Source organism: Drosophila subpulchrella, chromosome X (assembly GCF_014743375.2).
Source record: "Drosophila subpulchrella strain 33 F10 #4 breed RU33 chromosome X, RU_Dsub_v1.1 Primary Assembly, whole genome shotgun sequence".
In the NCBI taxonomy this organism is placed as follows: Eukaryota; Metazoa; Arthropoda; class Insecta; order Diptera; family Drosophilidae; genus Drosophila; species Drosophila subpulchrella.
Genome location: NC_050613.1, coordinates 14,759,590 through 14,779,580, shown reverse-complemented (window position 1 = coordinate 14,779,580; position 19,991 = coordinate 14,759,590). Strand labels below are relative to the sequence as shown.

General features: G+C 39.9%; 3 protein-coding genes across 5 annotated transcripts in view; 1 reads left to right on the top strand and 2 right to left on the bottom strand.

Moving 5' to 3' along the window:
- The window catches only part of LOC119557601 (lachesin), a 32,287-nt gene extending 12,437 nt beyond the window's left edge, over positions 1-19,850 (top strand). The window contains exons 4-9 of one of the 2 annotated variants that reach the window (XM_037870403.1): positions 54-154; positions 3,401-3,492; positions 3,572-3,700; positions 10,905-11,024; positions 12,114-12,284; positions 12,799-19,850. In XM_037870403.1, the coding sequence (XP_037726331.1) occupies positions 54-154; positions 3,401-3,492; positions 3,572-3,700; positions 10,905-11,024; positions 12,114-12,284; positions 12,799-13,463 (1,278 nt within the window). In that variant the 3' untranslated portion in view covers positions 13,464-19,850. The remainder of the gene's footprint in view (positions 1-53; positions 155-3,400; positions 3,493-3,571; positions 3,701-10,904; positions 11,025-12,113; positions 12,285-12,798) is intronic. The other variant, XM_037870404.1, reaches the window with a different exon arrangement.
- LOC119557602 lies at positions 2,365-3,162 on the bottom strand. 2 transcript variants are annotated; one of them, XR_005220112.1, is made up of 3 exons: positions 3,076-3,162; positions 2,500-3,023; positions 2,365-2,393 (listed from the first exon to the last, which is right to left on the bottom strand). XR_005220112.1 is itself a non-coding variant. In XM_037870405.1 (2 exons), exons 1-2 carry the CDS (start codon positions 3,094-3,096, stop codon positions 2,565-2,567), a joined length of 480 nt encoding a protein of 159 aa, XP_037726333.1. In that variant the 5' UTR covers positions 3,097-3,162; the 3' UTR covers positions 2,461-2,564. The 2 variants fall into 2 exon arrangements, 1 of the variants encoding a protein (XP_037726333.1); XM_037870405.1 differs by lacking the exon at positions 2,365-2,393 and having other exon boundaries at positions 2,461-3,023.
- LOC119557603 lies at positions 9,877-11,992 on the bottom strand. The gene is made up of 2 exons (XM_037870406.1): positions 11,856-11,992; positions 9,877-10,543 (listed from the first exon to the last, which is right to left on the bottom strand). Exon 2 carries the CDS (start codon positions 10,533-10,535, stop codon positions 10,164-10,166), a length of 372 nt encoding a protein of 123 aa, XP_037726334.1. The 5' UTR covers positions 10,536-10,543; positions 11,856-11,992; the 3' UTR covers positions 9,877-10,163.
- Positions 19,851-19,991: the final 141 nt, after the last annotated feature.

The following is a 19,991-nucleotide window of genomic DNA, read 5'->3' as shown; positions in this document are numbered from 1 at the left end:
GAAATCCGCTGCGTGCTAATGTTTCTGTCCCGTCTTATTTTTGATACTTGCAGATTGGCTTCCTGGACGTCGTGATTCCGCCGGACTTCATCAGCGAGGACACCTCCTCGGATGTGATTGTGCCGGAGGGCAGTTCCGTGCGACTGACATGTCGGTGAGTATGTACCGTGTATGGTTTTAGCTCCGGTCTTTAAAATTCCAAAAAAAGGGAATCTCTTACCGAACCAAAGGAGAAATATATACATTAACTTACAATAAAAAGCACAGGAAGCGTTTAAAGCAATAGCAGTATGCACATTTTCTGAGTGCTATGATGTCCTAAGTTGTTACACCTCATCGTCTGCATCGTATATGAGTGTTAAATGGGTTCTAAACACTATAAAGTTGGATTTATTTCTAGAAACCCCAACCAACAGCTTTAGTTTCAACTTAAACTGTTGAAAGTCCGTTTCCTTTCGCCGTCTTCCATATCCATCTCTCTTTTTCTCAACTTTCATTCTATTTCTGTGTAATAATGTCAACAAATTAAGTGACACTTCATTTCTCTTGATTTAGCACCGAAACTCCTTGGCCATCCTGGGACTTAAGCCCGATGGGTATGTTAGTTCGCCGAAGAAGTCAAATCCAAGAGGGGTTTTTTAGTATACATTCTGTGCAGACAGTTAACCCTCTATGACCGATTTTCCCGAGCCATTTTAAGGGGTATTACGGCATTAGGGTCTCTAATTTGTGTTTGGGTTTCTGGGGGGTTGGTTCTTGGCGGCTGATTTATGAACTTGACCGCAACCACGAAGTGTTGCTCTCTTTTTTTAACGATTTAACCGCAAAATGATGAAACGATGGCGATAAGCGCGCTTTTCCCACTTTTCCATGTGTTAATGTGCGAGTGTGGAAAGCTATTAGAGGACTTGTCTGCGAATTTCCTCATTTGTTTTCCGACCGTTTTTAATGCCACTTAGTGCAAATCCCTTAAAATGAATTCAACTTTGGTGCAACGAGCATTAAAAGCATCGACTAACAAACCTTGCTGCAGTTACACACTTGCTGGGCAGGCTTATTAAAATATTTACACAATTCGCGAGGTGAAACTGGAAGGTTAACTTAGTAGACTTCGATTTTGTAGATATCTGATTTTTTAAATATTTATAATTTTATGTTGATTAAGGGAAATTTAAGCTTTAACTAATGGCACATTTACAATCTGTAAGATTAAAGAGGTCGTTCGGCGAGGGTCGCTCCGTGAGTAGTTAAATTAGAAAGTTGCTTTGTCTAGCCGTCTTTGGGCCATGTAAATTGCACTTAGTTGGGGTAGAAACGGCAAAAGAGGCAAAACACTGTCTTGGCCCGACTAAACATGGCCAAGAAACTGCCGCTGACTGCTAACTGTTGGCCCATTGTCTTGGCCCTGTGTGTGGGAGTATCTGTGTATCTATATATCTGTATGCTGGCTGGTTTTCTTTCTAGCCATTTTGCATCTGTTTGCGGCATCATAAAAATTTACCACACCCGTGTCTGGTTTGCTGTTGAACAACTGCTGTCTTAACACGCATTTCTCCTCGAAATACCCTCTATTTTCTGAGTATATTGGGGGTATATTGACTAGGCGAGTAACTGAAGCAAGAGAGAGGACTAAAATGATTTAAACATTGTTTTGGACCAATTGAAGTATGACAATTAGTCTGCATAATTTATTGATTGAGTGAAACGGCAATAACATTTACTTCACAATTTTCAAATATTTTGTTGGTTAAACCTTTATGTTTGGGTAATGGATTGTTTTATTTATATCTCCCTTGGAGTAGAGTGCTCCCGTCGATCAAGTGATTTTTCGTACATTTTTCCAACTGCACCGCTTACTTGAGCGCCTGCTGGCTTCAAGCGTTTTGCCTGCCTGCTTTTCCGCTTTTCCACTTTTCCGCCCCATCCTTGCGTTGCATAAAAGTTTTTGCTCCAACTCGGGCACAATGGAGTCCTCGGCTGAAGCATCGTCATATTAAATTTAATAAGCCACTGAACTTGAATATTTTCCATTTGGCATTTGCCGTTTTCCATTTACCATCAACATTGAGGGGGCGTGGCCAGTTGGTTTATTGTTTATGGGTTCTTAAATGCTTTCCGATCCTCAGGGGCTGCAGTTAGGATACCAACGCTTTTAGCAAACAACGTCTTTAACTCGATTGGAGAATATAAGAATATTATTTAGACAATGTTTTTGATAGAGCTTTGTAAATCAATCTACAGCACTATGCTAATATACATACATAAGTCTGCCTGGTTCCGCCGATGAAAATGCCTTTTGGTTTTAAATATGTTCTGTAATAGGTAGCAAGTCCTTTTGTTTTTTTCCCTGAATTGCGTCGTAGAATTTTCTTCAGAACATCTTCGACATCTTGCTAGCCATGCAATTATTTAGGGTTATATTTTTTTAACTGTTAGTTAAAAAATATTTTTTTTGGTCTATGCAATTTAATTTTAAATACTTTAACTGTTCATGTGTACCTTTCAAAATTATTTTAACATTAAACTTTTTTTTTAGAATTTTGTTCTGGTAACATCAATGCAGGTTAAACTTGTCGGGAACTATTCTTTTTTGAGGGCGCCCGTGCCAGTTTGCCACTAATCTGTTTGACTTTGAAAAGTTGGCCATCGACCTCGGCGCAAGTAAAGAATCTTGTGCGCACCGGGAAACAGATATGAGAATTTCCGCAATTGCGACAGGTAATCACATGTTTAGCAGATCGAGGCTTTGTCGGCTTCTGCACCTTTCCTCTTTTGGGTGTTCTGGAAATTGTCTGCGGATCGCTTGATATGTCTTGAAGCTCCGAACGAGTTGTATTACGATTTGCCACCCTGGCGCTCCTTCGAGGCGCGGAAATCGGAGCTTCTGGTTCGTGTAGTGAAGGCGGGTCTTCAACCATTTCCATAGCCTCCACAGTTTCTTCCGGTGGCGGTGACAATGGTCGATCCACAGTCATATTACAAGAGTTTTCATTATTTTCCTCGGACACACAAGGCTGAAAATGCTATTTAGAAGCGTTAGAAGTCGTAGCACAATATTATTCCATCTATATGTACCGGAAGTTGTTCATCGCTCATTGTGGTTTATGAATTGTTTTCTTATTTGCTTCAGTATATGTATATATGTTACTCGGTTTGAATCTGGCACCCAATTTTCAATGGCTCCTATGTTTGAAAAATTGAGAACTAGGTTGGTGAAACCTGTATTAACGTAATACTATTAAGGCTTGTGTTTGATTTTGCTAACTTTTAGATTACATACTTTGATACTTTTGATTGCGAAAAACTTTAAATAGAAATAAATCAATTTCATAAATTTTCCCAGAGCATAGGAATGCTTTCATCGAGCCCTTACTGTACTTTAACCGCCTTGTGTTTGCAGGGCCCGTGGCTATCCGGAGCCGATTGTCACCTGGCGACGAGAGGACGGCAACGAGATTGTCCTGAAGGACAATGTGGGCACCAAGACCCTGGGTAAGTAGTTCTCGGGCCAATAAGTGCTTTTCCCGCGGGAAAACCTATTTGTTTAACCCGCTTTTCCATTCTTCCGCAGCCCCCTCGTTTCGCGGCGAGGTGCTGAAGCTGTCAAAGATCTCGAGGAACGAGATGGGCTCCTATCTGTGCATCGCCTCCAATGGAGTGCCCCCATCGGTTTCAAAGCGCATCTCCCTCAGCATACACTGTGAGTATTTACCCCCTTCCCCTCCCCCCTTTCTGGCAATGCGCCATTAATTAGAGGCGCCTGCGGTTGGTCAACTCTTTTCGGTGTCGGTGTCGGTGCTGCATCTGCATCATCATCCTCATCCTGATCCGCATCCGCATCCTGGGATGCCTCACCTCAACTTTGCCATTGCCATCATGGACATCAGTCAACCAGCTGGGCTTTTGGCTACGGCAGCTGTGGCGTTTATCTTACACTGAGTTCGTACACGGCGAAAAATCGGGGGGAATGTGTTAGTTCTCAAATACAAATTGAAAGATATACATAAATTATAAATTTTTTTAAAATAATAGTCCAAGTAACGTTAAAAATTATATTATTATTATTATTATATTATATCAAATGGGCTTAAAGATAAAAAATTTTGTAATTCCATTTAAACAAATACTTTTCTGTAATGAAAAAAGTTATTTGTTTCTCTCGGTGTACCGGAAGTCCAAGCCGTCGGAGGAAATGCCCCGCAGGGCAAGAAATAAAAAGGGGGGGAGGGGATGTGGGGGCGATGGGTTAAAAGGCAAACGGCAGAAGACAGAAGGTAAACCCAGGTCCCATGCTCTATGTGCCGTGCTAACTCGATTGTCCTTGTTGTAATCCGTTTAAATCCTGTCACTGATACCGGGCATTACCTGCTTCGTCTTTTGTTGTTTTTTTGGTTTTTTTTTTAAAGAGCGGCGGAGCCACAGCTTTTTTGTCAAACTGTCTGCAGCACGTGCTGTTGCTCCCCCATATTCCTACTATTTTTCGCAGCCCCCTTTTCCACCGTTTTTAGCCCCCCGCCTCTGCACTTTTGACTCTGTGCTGCCATGTGGCAGTTCACTCAATCATCAAGGCAGTCAAAAGGGGTGTGGCAAGGGCGGGTGGCACTGCGTTTGTTTGTCCTACCCCCCCTCGCCACCCCCTGCATTGCCCCATTTGCTTTTCGGCTCTTGTGCCACTGCACCACCCCCTTTTTCAGGGCCACCCTACGAGTTAGGTGGCAAAATCACGCCTCTTAACATTTTGACATTGTGTTAATGCGGTCTTTAAGTGGCACTACGTCCATGTGTGACTGCGAAACTTTAACCGTCAGGGGAAGAACAATAGCAGAAAAAAACCGAAATGGAAAAACAACATATAAGCAGGCAATAAAAAAATAAAGAAGTCACGGTTTTAATTTTATTTTTTAACACTAACACTTTTTTACAAAACCGATAAACTATTTCGTGGAAAAGGTGACCCAGATCTACACATATGGACCCCTAACTTTACCAATAGGGTACCAAATGATCACCCGATAAATTAAAAAATTGAGGGATATTAAACTAGTTTAGCTGGGAAAGCCTCTGACCTTTATGTTGTTAGGAAACTTTGTTTTTGGTGACCCCAATATGGAATTTATAAACTATACTAAGGCTTAAACCAAACCAAACTTATATATAAAATACATTTCTCAGTCTTACAGTATTTTAATTATAATATGTTATATTTTGCCTTAAGGAAAAACAAGTGAATATATTCCAGATTTACCATTCCTATGGCAAATGGCTGAGAAACAATTTTCCACAATAATTTTAAGGGGTATCGCTGTGTTTGCCACCATCTAAGTCCAACTTTTCGGACCGCTTGTCAGCAGTAAACAGTCGCTGGTTAGCAGTTATCTTCGAGGAGCAGCCGAGGTAGAAACCTGGGAAAACTTTTTGATCAACTCGAGTGGCGCGTCCCCCACATTTTCCCTTCTGTTCGACCCCCGCCCTCCGACTTTTCTCCGTTTCCGGTGCGTGTTTACTTTTCCTGTTGCCATTTTGCAACAACTTCCTTGCAATTTGTTTGCCAAAGAGTTGGTGGGCCCTCCTTTCCCGGAAACTTTTGGCGGAGTCAGTTGCACGAGATGGTTCAGTTGCAGATGGTTCGCCGCTGCTGCAAGTGGCTGATAAAAGTACACGGCAAAAAATAATGGGTGTGCAGTGGGACCTTGAAACCGTTAAAGACGTGTTATATTTATTTATATATTTATTTAAAGGTATTTTTTTATTTTAATGTCATTTTTAAAAAGTAACTTTTTTAAAAATGTATTCTTTTCGGACTAAACAGTAACTGATTTGTAGAAGTTGTATTCAAGAAAACAGGACCACAACACTATATTTAAAATATAGTATAATATTTTTTTTTAAGTCCTTCGGTCCTACAATATATGAAGGTTACATTTCCATTCCATTTTCTTTAAGCTCAATTTTTCTAACAGTGTAAGAGCCTGTCACATTCCGCATTTTGCGCTTCCGTTGCACTGCGCTTTCCGTTCGCCGGCCTATTGGGCGCTTCCCCTAATTAGCTGCACCTATGGGATGTGCAACAGGAACTGGCAGCGTGCCGCTTCCCGCCAGCAGCATGCAACATGCAACATCCCGCGAGCAACATGTCGTTCGCCATGTGCAACACTGCATCTTTAACCAGTCCGGAAATACATTCTTCAGCTGTTTTTTCACTCTTGGTCACGTTTGGTTCGCTGCCACGCCTCCTTCTTTTCGCAACGCCCCCCGCCCCGGCCACGACCACGCCATGGCTTGTAAATCGAACACACAGAAAATAATTGCAGCAAAATGGGAAAAATCACGTACGTGTGAAAGCCACCAAAAGAGTCAGAAAAGAAATGAAACCGAAGGATATTGACCACTTCTCTTACAGATCCGTCATCGTGTAGGAAAAAAGGCAGACTAGCCCTTTTGACACAGTATCTAAGGTTAAAAAAAAACATGAAAAGAACTCTTTCTTTCATAAAGTAAATTAAAATCAATCAAAGATACAAAATGACTTAGAAAGCAAAAAATTAATTTAAGCAATTTTCAATTTTAAAATCTCAAAAGTACATTTTTTTTATATTTTTCATGTACCAGTACATAAAATTGTTGGAATTAAGAAATTTAAAATTTCTTATTAACAAACAGAAATTTATTTATATATATTTTCTTAAATTAAGAACTTTATTATAGCTAGAAAAAAAATCAGAAAATAAATTTCATAGATAATATGTACATGTCAAATAGGAAATATTAAAAAGAAAATTATTATATAATATTTTTAAGGTTCATTTAGTGAGTGATACATTCAAGTACTAATCCATACCTGATTTTTAATGAATCATCTTTACATTTGTGCCTCACTGAAGAGGCCTTAAAGCCTCAGAAAATTGCAGGACCTCGTTTCTCTTTCAAGGTCTCTGACTCAGACAGCTTGGGTCCAAAACCTATGCCCATGAAACGCACTGTACGGCGACTAGCAGCTTACAACACGCATGAGTTCACACTTTTTGTCACCTTCGACCAACTCAAGCTCTCCAAAAAACAATTGCTGCAGCTTGCTGGGAAATTTTTGGGGTAAAACTGGGGAAATTCAGGGGGCGACTGTCGGCAGGGCAATGGGGCGAGTGGGCGGGGGGCGTGGCAGGAGTGGCAGCAGCTGACGACGTCATTAGTGCATATTTGTGGCTTTGTTTGCCGCAAAACGGAGCGAGCTGCAGAGCAAGAGCACCTGGCCAAATGGCTGAATGGCCCAAAGGTGAAAGGTGAAAGGTTGAAAGGTGGCCGTTGGCCAGGCAGGAACATGCTCAGAATAATCATTGCAAAATTGCAAATCGCCCAGCGAAAGTGCCGAGGGACTGCAGGTCCTTTATACGGCATAAATGCACTGAGGATAGACCCGAAATGTGGCAGTTTCCTGGACCCAGCCTCCTATCCACGTGTGGATTAGGGCAGGGGCAGTCGACCAGCCCGTCAGCCGGTCCGAAAACCACCTCAAACCCAACGGATATCGACGTCTTTGCCTCTTGCATTTGCTTTGCATTTTGAACCAATTATTTAGCTCTTGTTTTTTTTTTTTTATTTAATTTATATTTTTTAATTTATAATAATTTTTAAAGGTGATCAGCACTTTTTTGTCTAACAGATAAAGCAGCCCAGTATATAGTACTAAACATAATAAATTGTATATTTTCGAGGTGTTTTTGTAAAAGGGTGCAGATTCCGATAGCTTGATCTCGTTGAGGTGTAAGCGGATTAGATTTTGCAGAAAATGCTTGGCATTAAAAAAAGTGAAGATGAAAAATGGTACGAGCAATATGTTTTTTGCAAAAAATGGCAAAACTGAGAAATTTTTAGGCTTGAGTACTAGTGGCTTGAAAATTAAACTGCAAGGTACGCTATTCCTCATTCTAACCTTTATTGGAAATTTGTCAGCCAAAACATTGAATTTTTGGGACGAAAAAAATTGATTAAATATGATTGAATATCTTAACATCATTTTGCGATCCTTCCCATGGCAGCTATATGATATATATATACTACAGTAGTCTGATTTTTTTAAAATGCAATTCGTAATTCTGAAATATTAAATAAATTAAGTTGAAGAGAAAATAATCAAAAATAACCAAGCTATAATTAGTTTCCTTTTTTTCCGATTATTTCTATGGGATCTATAGGATATAGTTGTCCGATTTTTTTTAAATTTAGTTCGAAGTTTTGAAATATTACAAAAATTATATTTTAAGAGAAGAAGATAATATGTCAAAGAACAAAATTGTTTTCATTATTTTTCCGATTATTTCTATGGGATCTATAGGATATAGTTATCCGATCCGCCTCGTTCCGACTTGTATACTACCTGCAATAGAAAAAAGTTTTTAAAACTAAGAGACTAGTTCGCGTAGAAACATACAGACGGACATGGCTAGATCGACTCGCCTCTGCAAGGGTATAAGAATGCATGACTTGTAACTAATTAAAGTAAAATAATTTTAAACTGCAATTTGAGAGAATTTTTTCAAATATTTTAAGTAATCGGATTGTACTTTATTAATAATTTGTAAAGTGTGCATGGAGATGCAAAGACAGCTTCGTTATTTCATATGCATAAATGAAATTAAAGAGGGCTAACCACAAGCGGCATTAGAGATAGATGATGGCTAAGACAGAGCGCAGTCGGCCATGGAAATCAATTAAAATCCTTCGGCAGCGATGGTCCTGGCCCAGGATGGTCCTGCTCGGAGTTGCTCGCTGCAGGACCTGCAATCAACTATCAATGCATATGGCCGCAAATGTCTCAAGGGCAGTGGGGGACGGTAGGGGAAAATAGATGGACCTGGAGACAATGTGCAATCTGTAAGCTGTAAGCTAAGGGGGCAGGGAGTACGCCCTTCGGTCCTCTGGCAGGTTTTACAAAACCACCAATTTCGGTCAGGTCCCCCCGTCCCGCCGCTGGCATGTCAACCCCTTCAGGACCCGGGCTAAGTGACAATAAATACGAAAGTTGGGCCATCGGCAAAAGAGTTGTCAATGCAGCGTCCGACGTCCTCTGCATGAACTGCATTCTGATGAGTCCCGGAAAATGAGTGGGGAAAATGTGCGGGGTTAGCCGGTGGAAGAGCGGGAAAGCCAGCAGCGCACACCATCAAATTATGCCACACTCAATTGGCCCTCAACTGCGGCAGCCAACTTTTGTTCTGCCCTCAAAGGCAGTCGTTTTGGAATTCCCAATGGCTGCCGCATCAAAAGGTTCACAATCATAGTACCATATAGAAATAAATAATAATACTGAAAGATAGATAATAATACTAAAAGATTATTTTACAACAAAGGTTAGTAAGCGAATAAAAACTTTAAATGGTATCCATATATTTTCATTGCTCTTTTTTAAGTTTAGTACATAAAAAACATTAATAAACATGTTGAGGCTACAGCTGTTAATGCTTAGATTATTTTTTTTTTACACCTTAGTAACTTGAGATAACTAAAGTGCTCCAGGCGATAGATACCAACTTCAACATTTTAAACCACTCGAGGTGATCGTTATGGACGAACTGAAAGTAATCTGGCTGTTGACTTTCGAAAAAATTCTTAAAGTTCGACTCAGCTAGGGATCCTGATCAAGAATATATATGCTTTATAGGGTGGGAAACGCTGCCTTCTACCTGTTACATACTTTTCGACGAATTTAGTATACCCTTTTACCCTAGGGGTAACTGGTATAAGCAAGCAAAAAATGTTACAGTTAAGAATGTTTTGCTTGCAAACTCCATGGGTCACATATTGCTTATACACAACGGACCTCAAAAATGATAATTGAAATGTTCTGATCTCATCTATGGAAATAATAAAACTCGCTGAACGTTTAATGTTGTTGAATTGAAGAGTTTATTACCAAGATTAAATTTGTGGATTGTTAGGTTTCGAAAATTGTGGCATGTGAAAGGGCATTTATAAAATTTTGAACAGATGTCGTTTGTGTAACCGCTCTTGTAAACGGTATAAAATTACAAAATATACAGAGAACTTAGGAACGCACAAACAGGGTTATATATGGCATAAGTGGTGGTGGAGGGGATTTTTCGTGGGACGTGTTCTCTAAAATGGGGATCCTTAGAGCGATTCGGATTCGAATTTGGATCCTCCAGGCTTTAGTCTACATTGTTCACCACACTGACGTTCCCCTCACCAACGGACCCATCGTCCTTGACAGACCCCTCAAGGTCACGCTGAATCGGCACTCCATTTCGCACCTTGATGATCCTCCGTTTGTCGTCCTTGCGGCCACGCCCCCTCAAGGACTTGACAGTGAGACCCAGGACCACGCAGGCCACGGTGGCCGCGCCCACGCACATCAGAGCCTTGTGGGCGGGACGCAGGTTGCCCAGATTGTTGCCCAGGTTGCCCAGATTGTTGCCCAAGTTTCCCAGATTGCCCAGTCCTCCAAATCCTTTCGGCGAAAGTCCTTGCAGAACGCCCAGCTGATCCGACAAGTTGGACAGAAACTTTGAATAGTCCGACATCCTCAATACTGCGGGGAAAAGACACCAGTCACTTTTTCAATTAATATTGATATAGAAGAGTTATAGATTAGTTTTTTAAGTTCTTTAAATTGCAGCTTGAGATCGGTCAATAAAATAATTTACATATCACATAAATTTTGCAACTATTCTGCGCTATTTTAGAGAAAGCAAAATCGGTTGAACTTGCATTGCAAATGACCCTGACTCCCGATTACTTGACCCAAGCCGCCCAAGAACCTCTGAGTTTTGATGCCAACCTGAGCCAATTTGATGGCCGATCGGCTGGTAACATTTGTTTTATCCGGACACCTCTCAGCAGCCCTCAGACCCGCAAACTCATCCACAAACCCACCGCCCTTCTCGTTGCAGTTCATCCGGTCATCCAAGTGCCGAATCAATTAGTCGGCGCACCACTTGGCACTGATGTCCAAATCGAGTGTCACGTCGAGGCCTCGCCCAAATCAATTAACTACTGGATTAAGGACACGGGTAAGTGTGTGCGAGCGGAGTGTCGAGACCCGTCTGCTGATATATATACACATGTCCATATATAGATATCCATCTGCCTATATGGCAGATGGGTACATACATCTATGCAGATGCCGGGCTCCGGGGCCGAACGCATCATTACTCCAACATCGATTCGAATCGAATCGCTTGGCATTGTCATTAGTCAGTTGTCAGATTGCGGCACGTTCGCTCGTTGCAGGTGCTGCAGTTCGGTGGTGGAAGTCGGGGACTTCGGGAATCCGAAACAGAATCAGAAACAGAACCAGAGCCCTGTACACTAAATACCCTAAATTTTCTAAGCCCTTAGTGACCTTTTTGGTGGTCTAAAGTGTATAATACACTGAATATAGGCCCCCGTTTTCGGCAGAATAAAATCTTTGTTGGACCGCAAATTCTTCATCTTTTTAAGTAATCGAATTCCAAAGGTGCTCGTCTTGCTATGAAAACAACGAAGACTTCTTCGATTTCCTATAAAAAACATGTAGGCTTTCCTTGTGTTGTCAAAAAAGGAAAATTCTTAAAAATTCGAGAATACCGACTTGTAAAACAAAATATCCTCAATAGACAGCGATTCCTAAAGAATTCACGTGACCATATATAACCAAAATAGCTTTTCAAACAATATCTTGAGAAATCGCGGTGCAAGGCTAAGCTTTAAATGTTGATGAGTCTTAAACTGAATTTGGTACATAAATTATTTATATTTTGTTCGAGAAGATAGGACTTGGATCTATTTAGGCGCGACTTTATATATACACAAGTGAATTAGTTTTGTTGTATTATTACTGTAGTGTGTTGTATTGTACTTACCCAATACCGTAGAATTTCCTTGGGGAAATATTTTTACTTTTTTTTAATATTATTTTTCAATCGAAACTGGTTGTGATGTGAGCTACAGCAGAAAATATAATGAAATGTGGCTGTTAGGAAGTCTGACGTTTGGCCGGTTTCGGGCCACAGCCTGCTTAATGTTAAAAAAATTCTCATTTCAAATATTAGGCATGGCAGGCTGCAAAAAAATTGTAGAATTGCAAAGATATATGTATGTTTATTTTAACCACCCATTAGGAGAGATGATTGTGACATCGGGCAAGTACCATGTCCAGGAGAGTTCGCAGTCCATGTACGAGACCAAAATGTCAATGATAGTCAGGAAGTTCCAGAAGGACGATGTCGGATCCTATCGCTGCATAGCCAAAAACTCACTGGGCGAAGTCGACAGCAGTATCCGTTTATACGGTGAGTTTTTCAGTTGCTCCCCCATCAATGGGTAGTAAATGCGGGGCCTACAGCAGGGGTAAACAGGTCGAGTAGCAGTGTGTTTCAGAGAATTATCTAAATTTACCTTAAAATACATTTAACTAAATGCTTAAATCAGTAATTGGTTGTATTAAAACATAAGTATAAATATATAGTTGTTAAACTTTTAGTTTTATACATTAAGAACATTAATTTTAAAATTGATACATTTTTTTATCTTATTAATTCAAAAATTAAATGTAAGTAAGCAAGTAATAATCAAATAAATCAAAAAATTGTATTAGTATTTTATAACATAAATAATTTTCTACACATCACACACTTTACATTTCATTTTATTTATATTTGAATTTTCTGGTGACTGCTATTTGCCTGACCGCCATTGTAGAGCCTCGAATCCGCGAAATGGGACGTATTTGCACCTTTGTTTCAATTACATTTTCTCATTCGCTCCTTTGTTTTTCCATTTTATTTTTCTCCCGCTGCCTTTCAGAAATCCCCGGACCGAATCGTAATAAAAATCCGCTGAACGGCAGCGGAAAAGGCGGCGGCGGAGGGGCGGGCGGAAGCCTGGATGCGGATGCCAATGACATTTTGAAGCAGAAACAACAAGTCAAAGTCACCTACCAGCCGGAGGACGAGGAGCTGCAGTACGGATCCGCCGAGGATTTCGAGGCGGAGGGCGGCGAGGGCGGGCTGACACCCTTATCGCCGCACGTTTACTACACCAGCGGCAATAAACCGGCCACACATAAGCCGGGCAACTCCGGCGGCAATCAGCATCAGCATCAACATCAGCAGCACCACCATCACCACCACCACCAGCAGCACGGCGGGGCGGGTGGTGGTGGCCCGGGTCAGCCAGGTGGCGGTGGGTCGGGGTCACCAGGTGGTGGCGAAATGGGCGGCATCACCCGCAAACCACCGCCATATTACGGCGGCAATACGGAAGTGCGCGGCCCCATCGACAACAACGAAATGAGCTCCGGCTCCGGCGATTCGCGACCACTGCGTCGGGGTCACCATCTGCCCCAGCTCCTCCTCTCCCTCTCCCTCCCCCTCTCCATCCTGCTCTCCCTGCCCAGGAGCTGGCACTGTCGACAGCCGTTCTTAATGGGCCTGTCGACCCTGTCCGGCCTTTTGCTCAGCCTTTTATAATACGCAGTCTAATGGACTCACCAGCACATTCAGCAGCAGACTCAACAACACACGCATGCAACGAAGGAAAAATGGGTCTGAATGGGCCCACAATAAGACATTCATCGAGCACACCTACTCTAAACCAAAGTGTGTAATACTCAGTCTAATGATATCCACAATACTTTCACCAACCCAGAAAGACAAATGTTGGAGTACTTCAACAGTGAAAAACAACTCACGTATTGAGGTTTGTAATTTTTTGTCCAAGGGACACTGCAAATCTTCAACAACACTTTCACTAGCAGTCTGCAAAACACAATCTCCCAGTCAAAGAGAAAAGTCCAAGGGACTAAGTATTCATCAAAGATTCAACAACATTTTCTCCAAACACTCAACAACACTTTCACCAACAGTCTCTCAATCAGACAGCGCAAATGATTTAGTGTGTAAAAGTCCAAGGGACTAAACAGTCGCCAAACATTCAACAACAATTTCACCTTATACTCAACAACACTTTCACCAACAAATGTTTCAGTGTGTCGAACCTCCAACGGACTGAGCATTCACCAAAAACTCAAAAACACTTTCACCAATGGTCTCTAAAACACGTACTCTCAACCATTAAGAGAACCAAACATAAAACACACATGTTGTAGTAGCAAATGTTAAATTGTTTATAACATAAAAGAAAAACAGGAATGGTGTTCGGAGGCATCCATAAATAGAGAATGTATTTAACGCAAGAATTTCTAGTGTTACCGAAACATTTTTTAAGGGGGTTGCGTAGTTAAGTAATCAAAGCTAGCCAAAGATTAAGCGGTACCCAAAAGCATTTACAGTGTATCGAGCACTGAGATTTTTTTTCATAGCATAAGATAACTCTGATTCCATCGAAGGAAAGCACTTGATATTTTTTCTTGCTTTCAATTCTACAACTTCCGCTCTATTTGTTATTAATCAACCCTTTCGGCAGCCAACTTTTTGTTGATTTTCTCATTTAAATTTTGGCGGCTGACACACCTTTTTTTTTTACCAATTTCCCAAACCGATTTACAAAACTTTCGAAAGGTCAATTAATATGGAAAAGTAACACAAAAACAAAGGAAAACTTTTTTGATTTGTAGGAAAAAAATGATTTCTTTTACTTTTGGTTTGTTATTTGTTAATTTGGGCTACTTTTGACTGACTTTTGTTCATTTGTTCAACTTTGATTGACACTTGTAAGGTTTTGGAAGAGGGTGGGACTTTATAATAAATAGACTTTGAGACCTTTTTTAATTTATTTTGTTGTGAGGAGATTTGTTAATTGTGTTGCTGCTGTGCCTTTAAATGTAATTAAATTTCTTATTTTTATGCAAATGATTTGCACACAAGCTGCTATGCCTTTTAACCCCTATCCCTGTCATATGCTGCCTTTAACCCCTGTTTTACCAACTATTTCTTGGTGAATGCCAAAACTTTTGGTTTCTTGTTGTCTTATTTTTGAAGTCCTTGCAGCGGAGTGCTTTTTTTTTGTTTTATTATATTTTTTTGTGGCAACGTCTTGTGGGTGTGTTTTTTTTTTGTTTTCTGCAAATGTGTGTATGGCAGCTGTGGGGCACAAGTTGTGGACACAGAAAACTCTCGGCTCCCATCTGCGTTGCATTTGCTTTTGATGAATTACTTGCATGTCAGTTAACCACACACACACACACACACATATCGCACACCCACACAGCCACGTTTTTAATGAAATGAAAACTTTTTGGCAAAGTGAATTTCATTGTAAGCAGCCCCCGAACCTTCAAACCCCAAACAATCCTCTGCCAAAACTTAAAACTAAAGTGAAATAAAAAAAAACGACGAAGACAGCTACAAATATACAAAACCGCCAAAAACTGCCACTGATGATGATAATAAGACGCTGACAACCGCAGCAACAGCAACATGAACACAGCAGCAACATCAGCGGCAGCAACAGCAACAGCAGCAACCCCAAGAAACATGTCACCAGCAGGGGCTTTAGTGGGTTAACAGAGGGGGTCAAAGGGGGCCAAGAGGAGGGCCAAAATGTGGGGGAGCTTTAGCCACGTTGACACAAGTGTTTCAAATTACACAGGCCCCCAAGAAAAGGAAGCCAAGCAGCAACGTACAACATCGAGAACTAGTCAACCGGCAGCAACACTTTTCCTGATGTTGCAAGTTGCTGCTGTGCAAGTTGATGTTGCTGCAGTTGCTGCAGTTGCTGCCGCCATTGTCCATTGATGATGTCTTTGCTGCTCGTGTTAATGTTGATGTTGCTTGTTTGTCAGTCACCCCATGTTGCCACAGGAAAGCTCTGCTAAGCGTTTGCATTTTCTTTTAGTATTTAAAATATGGTTGCCTTGAAAAGTCTTGGGTTTTACTGATTTGCTTTGCCTTAAATATATTAAAACATTTTATACAGTCTTTTAAAAGTAAAAATATTTATACTTTAAAGATTCATGCTTCATATGAATGATATTAATTTATTTAAAACTGATTTGGTCATTTTAAAAATATTATAATGTATTAAACGAGGTCGTATATTTTCTCTAATTAAATATTTCTAAATTCCCAGTACAATTCGGTGGGATTATTTCTATTACCATTGCATTTTGTGCCAATTCAGCTAATTCAAAGGGTGATGCTGCTGCGGGGATGTTGCTGCTGCCACTGAAGTTGCTGCTGCTCACATCACTTGCATTGTTGCTGTTGCAGTAGCTTCTTTTGTTGTTATCCTTGCCACACACATTTGCCGCCTTTAAAATAGCGCTTCCTTTGTTGTCCTTTGTTGTATTGCGTAAATAGCACAACAAATATAAATACACAGCAGCAATATTGCCAGACAAACATGCACAAAAGGACAATCACACAGGGAGAAACGTTGTATAGTTGTAATTAATTAAAGTTTGTGTATATTAAATTCTTAATTTCAACTAACCATATATATTATATTTTTCATTAAAATTTTGTATAGTTCGTATGAGCTTTTATGTGTTTTTACAAAGTAGATTACTTTTATTATCTGTTTTTAAATATAAATATTAAAATGCTTTTACTTAAACTGATATTAAATATTTCTGCTTATTTCTTCCTTAACTTCTTCGTTTTAAATATATCATTTTAAGCATTTTTTTTGCCAGTGTACATGTGCATTTTGCTGCTTATGATTGTTATGGAGCCGCAGTTTGAGTTGTTTTTTGGGGCTTTCCGCGACACTTGTAATCAAGTTTTCCCGCGCACAATGGTGTGCGTGTGTGTGCGTGAGTCTTGCCATCTCTGTCTCGCCAAGTGTTGCCTACTTTTGTGGGCGGGGGAAAAGCGACGCGTTGAGTGGGCGTGACGGAGGAAGCGCTTAATTGCTCTATTTGATGCCGTCAAATTGTATTTTAATTTCGCATTTCCCTTTTTATCATTCCTGGCTGTGACTGCTGTCTTTAAATTTCCTTTGTTTTGGCGAACGAAAAGGAAAAGTCAAGCGAAATTGGTTTTAAAAAGTGAGGATGCTGAAACATAAAAATCACTAGTCTTTAAATGGTTGAAACGATAGCTTTAAATAATACTCAACGTGTTTATAAACTACAATATTGATTTTCATTTCTCAGATTCTATAATAATCCAATTTAAATGTCTTTCATATTTTTCTTGTCACTTTTTCTATACATTTCATTCAGTTTAAGTTTTTAATTTAATAGTCGTATCCTAAATACTTTCCCGTAAGGACATTTCCTGGTCATCCTTATCCTGAGTTATATCCTGGCTCTCCTTCATCTTCGTCATATTTTTGGGGCCATTCTCTTGGCGTTCTTTTTTTTCGAACCGCCTTTGTTTTACTGCGGCTTATTGTGTTATGCAGTGTGGCGAACTTGTATCTATTTAAATTTTGTGTGTGGCAACATGTTTATTTTATAACCCCAAGGCAAGAGGAAAATGCAGGGGGAGTTTTGGGAGTTTGCTTCATGTTTGACGGAAGTTTAATTGAATACACCGCTTACTTGACGGTGGGCGGAGGCGGGGGCGTGGCTGGGGGAAAATGTAATTGTGTGCGTGTGTTGGCCGCAAAACATTTTCCGCATTTTCCGGGGAAAAGATGGGACAGCAGCTCGCTAAAACAAATGGCAATCAAGTTGAATTGTTGCACACGCACACATAAGCGGGAGCGGGGCCGAGGGATAATACGTAGGGAAAAACGAGAGGAAAATATGTATAGGGAAAATATGAGCAAAATAAGTGCGGAAGCTGTCAGCCGCTGGCTGAAATTTACTCAACTTTTTGTGATTTAATAATGAAATGAGAGTCGGCTTGAATATTCCCATTATGAGTGTGTATTTGTATGGAGAGTGTGAGTGTGAGTGTGAGTGTGAATGTGTTGGTGCGTAGTACGCGAGTGTGAGTGTGTGTATCCCCTTATCCTGGCATCCTGGTAAATGGCTTCGCTTTGTAATGTCTCAATGGCTGACAAGCGACTGTCGAGCAACAGCTGGCTAAATAAGTTAAACACTGCTAAAAACACTACAAAAAACACTGCTAAAAAATGCGGCATACATCAGTTTATCAATGTCTTAAAATGGCAGAACTCCATTATAAGATCGTTTAGCTAATTTCCATTTAATACAAATATTATTTTATTTATAGCTCACTTAAAACTTTTTTAGAACTTATTTAAACCATTTTCTCAAAAATATTTTTAAATATATTTCCAAAGTTTTGATTCCAAATATCTCTCTGTGCCTAATCGTGTCCATTTATTTTTATAGTTTTCCCAGAAATTCTAACTAAAATGTTGTATATTTTTCCACTCGTTTCATTATATTTCTTACCCATTTGTTTGTTTGTTTTGACTGCTCTTAGGACCGCCATTTTTCTCTGTGTTTTTGGCCAGAGCAAATAGCCCAGCATCTAGAAAATTTTTGGCTTGCAGCCGTATCTTTTCATCAGTTGATGATGATGATGACTGCCGGGCGGCCGAGCGAGAAATAAAATTAAACAAATACGAGATAACAAGCCACTCCAGCAGCAGAAATTCAATTACAGCTGCTTCAGGTTGCCGGTTGCAAGTTGCAAGTTGCATGTGGCCTCGTCTGTCCGAGTGTGTGTTTGTGTGTGTGTGTGAGCAGCACTCGAAGGACGAAGGACATAGGATTCGGTTGCCTTGGTGCTCTCTGCTTGGACCCCAGGGCACATGACACTGGACCCCCCTGGCCACATGCTCGAATTGATTTAATTGAAATTTTATTCGACTCCTGCCCGAACGCCATTGTGCAACAGTTGTCCTGCTGCAGAGTCCTTTGTGCATTTGTTGCATTTTAATTAAGAGCCGCTTTGTGCTGCCGCCGCAACAATAAATCCAAATCTAGCCGCAAAATCTAAGCAACCCCCTCAAGTTTATATATATGTGGCCGCAAGGTTGTGTTCAAAATAATAGTAATAATCCCAAAGTGTATCACATTATATTTTGGTTTTCCTCCTTTTCTAAAGCTGTCAAACAATATATAAGAACCATTCTTTTTAACCCAAACAATTTTATGAAAGAACTTCACAACTTCTCTATAATCTTCTCGTTAAGTAAAAGTAATCATATAAAACGAATTCCACATGTTTTCAAATTTTTTTTTAAAAACTCTGGAACTCCTATTATTTTGAACACAACTGCATATAACCAGTTTGTTTGGTTCGTGTATAAAGCAAAGTAAGCTAATGCTAAATTTGTAATGGAAATTTGTAAAAAAAAAAAACAAAGACATATATTAAAATGGAAATCATAGTTATACAAATGGACTCTACAAGAATCAGAGCCATTAAAGGTTGTTCATATGCTAAGCGGGATATATCTCTCTATATGGTACTGTACTTATATCAAAAAAACCGAAATACACAATAATATTATGTGCCATTATAAGCAGACCTAAATGCTGAACGAAAATAAATAAGATAAACTAGAGGAAATGTTATAGAATCCTGGAATCCTTCGACTTTTCACATTCTGTATATAGTTTTGTTGTGGCTAAGATCCATTCAAATGTGTAATAAATTAAGTTCTCATTGCGTTGCTTTTAAATTACAATTACTTTAAGCCTAAGAAATGTATATAAGACAGCTAATAAAGAAAAGTTAAAGCTAAAAATAAAATGTATATAGCCAACGAGAATAAACTGTAATGCGTATTTAGGATGGATTTAAGTATCGATCAATGAAGTTCACCCAAAACCCAAACAAAAAAACAAAAAACTGAAGCTTAATCAAAGTTCTCTCGATAATCCCCCTGAAAAATGGAGAGCCGCTCTATATAAACCAGCAGTAAACGCATAAAGTAAAGTATATCTTATATATATAATAAATAAACAAGCATATATATACAAGACAAATTATATATATTATATGGTAAACGAACAAATTCTACAAATAAAGGACAAAAATATATTTATTAAAATTAATCAGAAAGTTTAAATTGCCAGGGTTCGGGTCGCAAGTCAAAGTTTGGACCGAGGAGTTGTAAAAGCACAGTTTTGCATATGGCGAGGGGCGGTCGAGGGGTTTGCCAGCTAA

What these genes read in the sequence shown, in the direction of transcription:
- LOC119557602 (XM_037870405.1), bottom strand. Translation starts at nt 3,096, where the DNA reads ATGAGCGATGAACAACTTCCG. An exon ending in TGAGCGATGAACAACTTCCG is followed by an intron (nt 3,024 to 3,075) that starts GTACATATAGAT and finishes GCTTCTAAATAG; the next exon opens with CATTTTCAGCCTTGTGTGTC.
- LOC119557603 (XM_037870406.1), bottom strand. Translation starts at nt 10,535, where the DNA reads ATGTCGGACTATTCAAAGTTTCTGTCCAACTTGTCGGATCAGCTGGGC.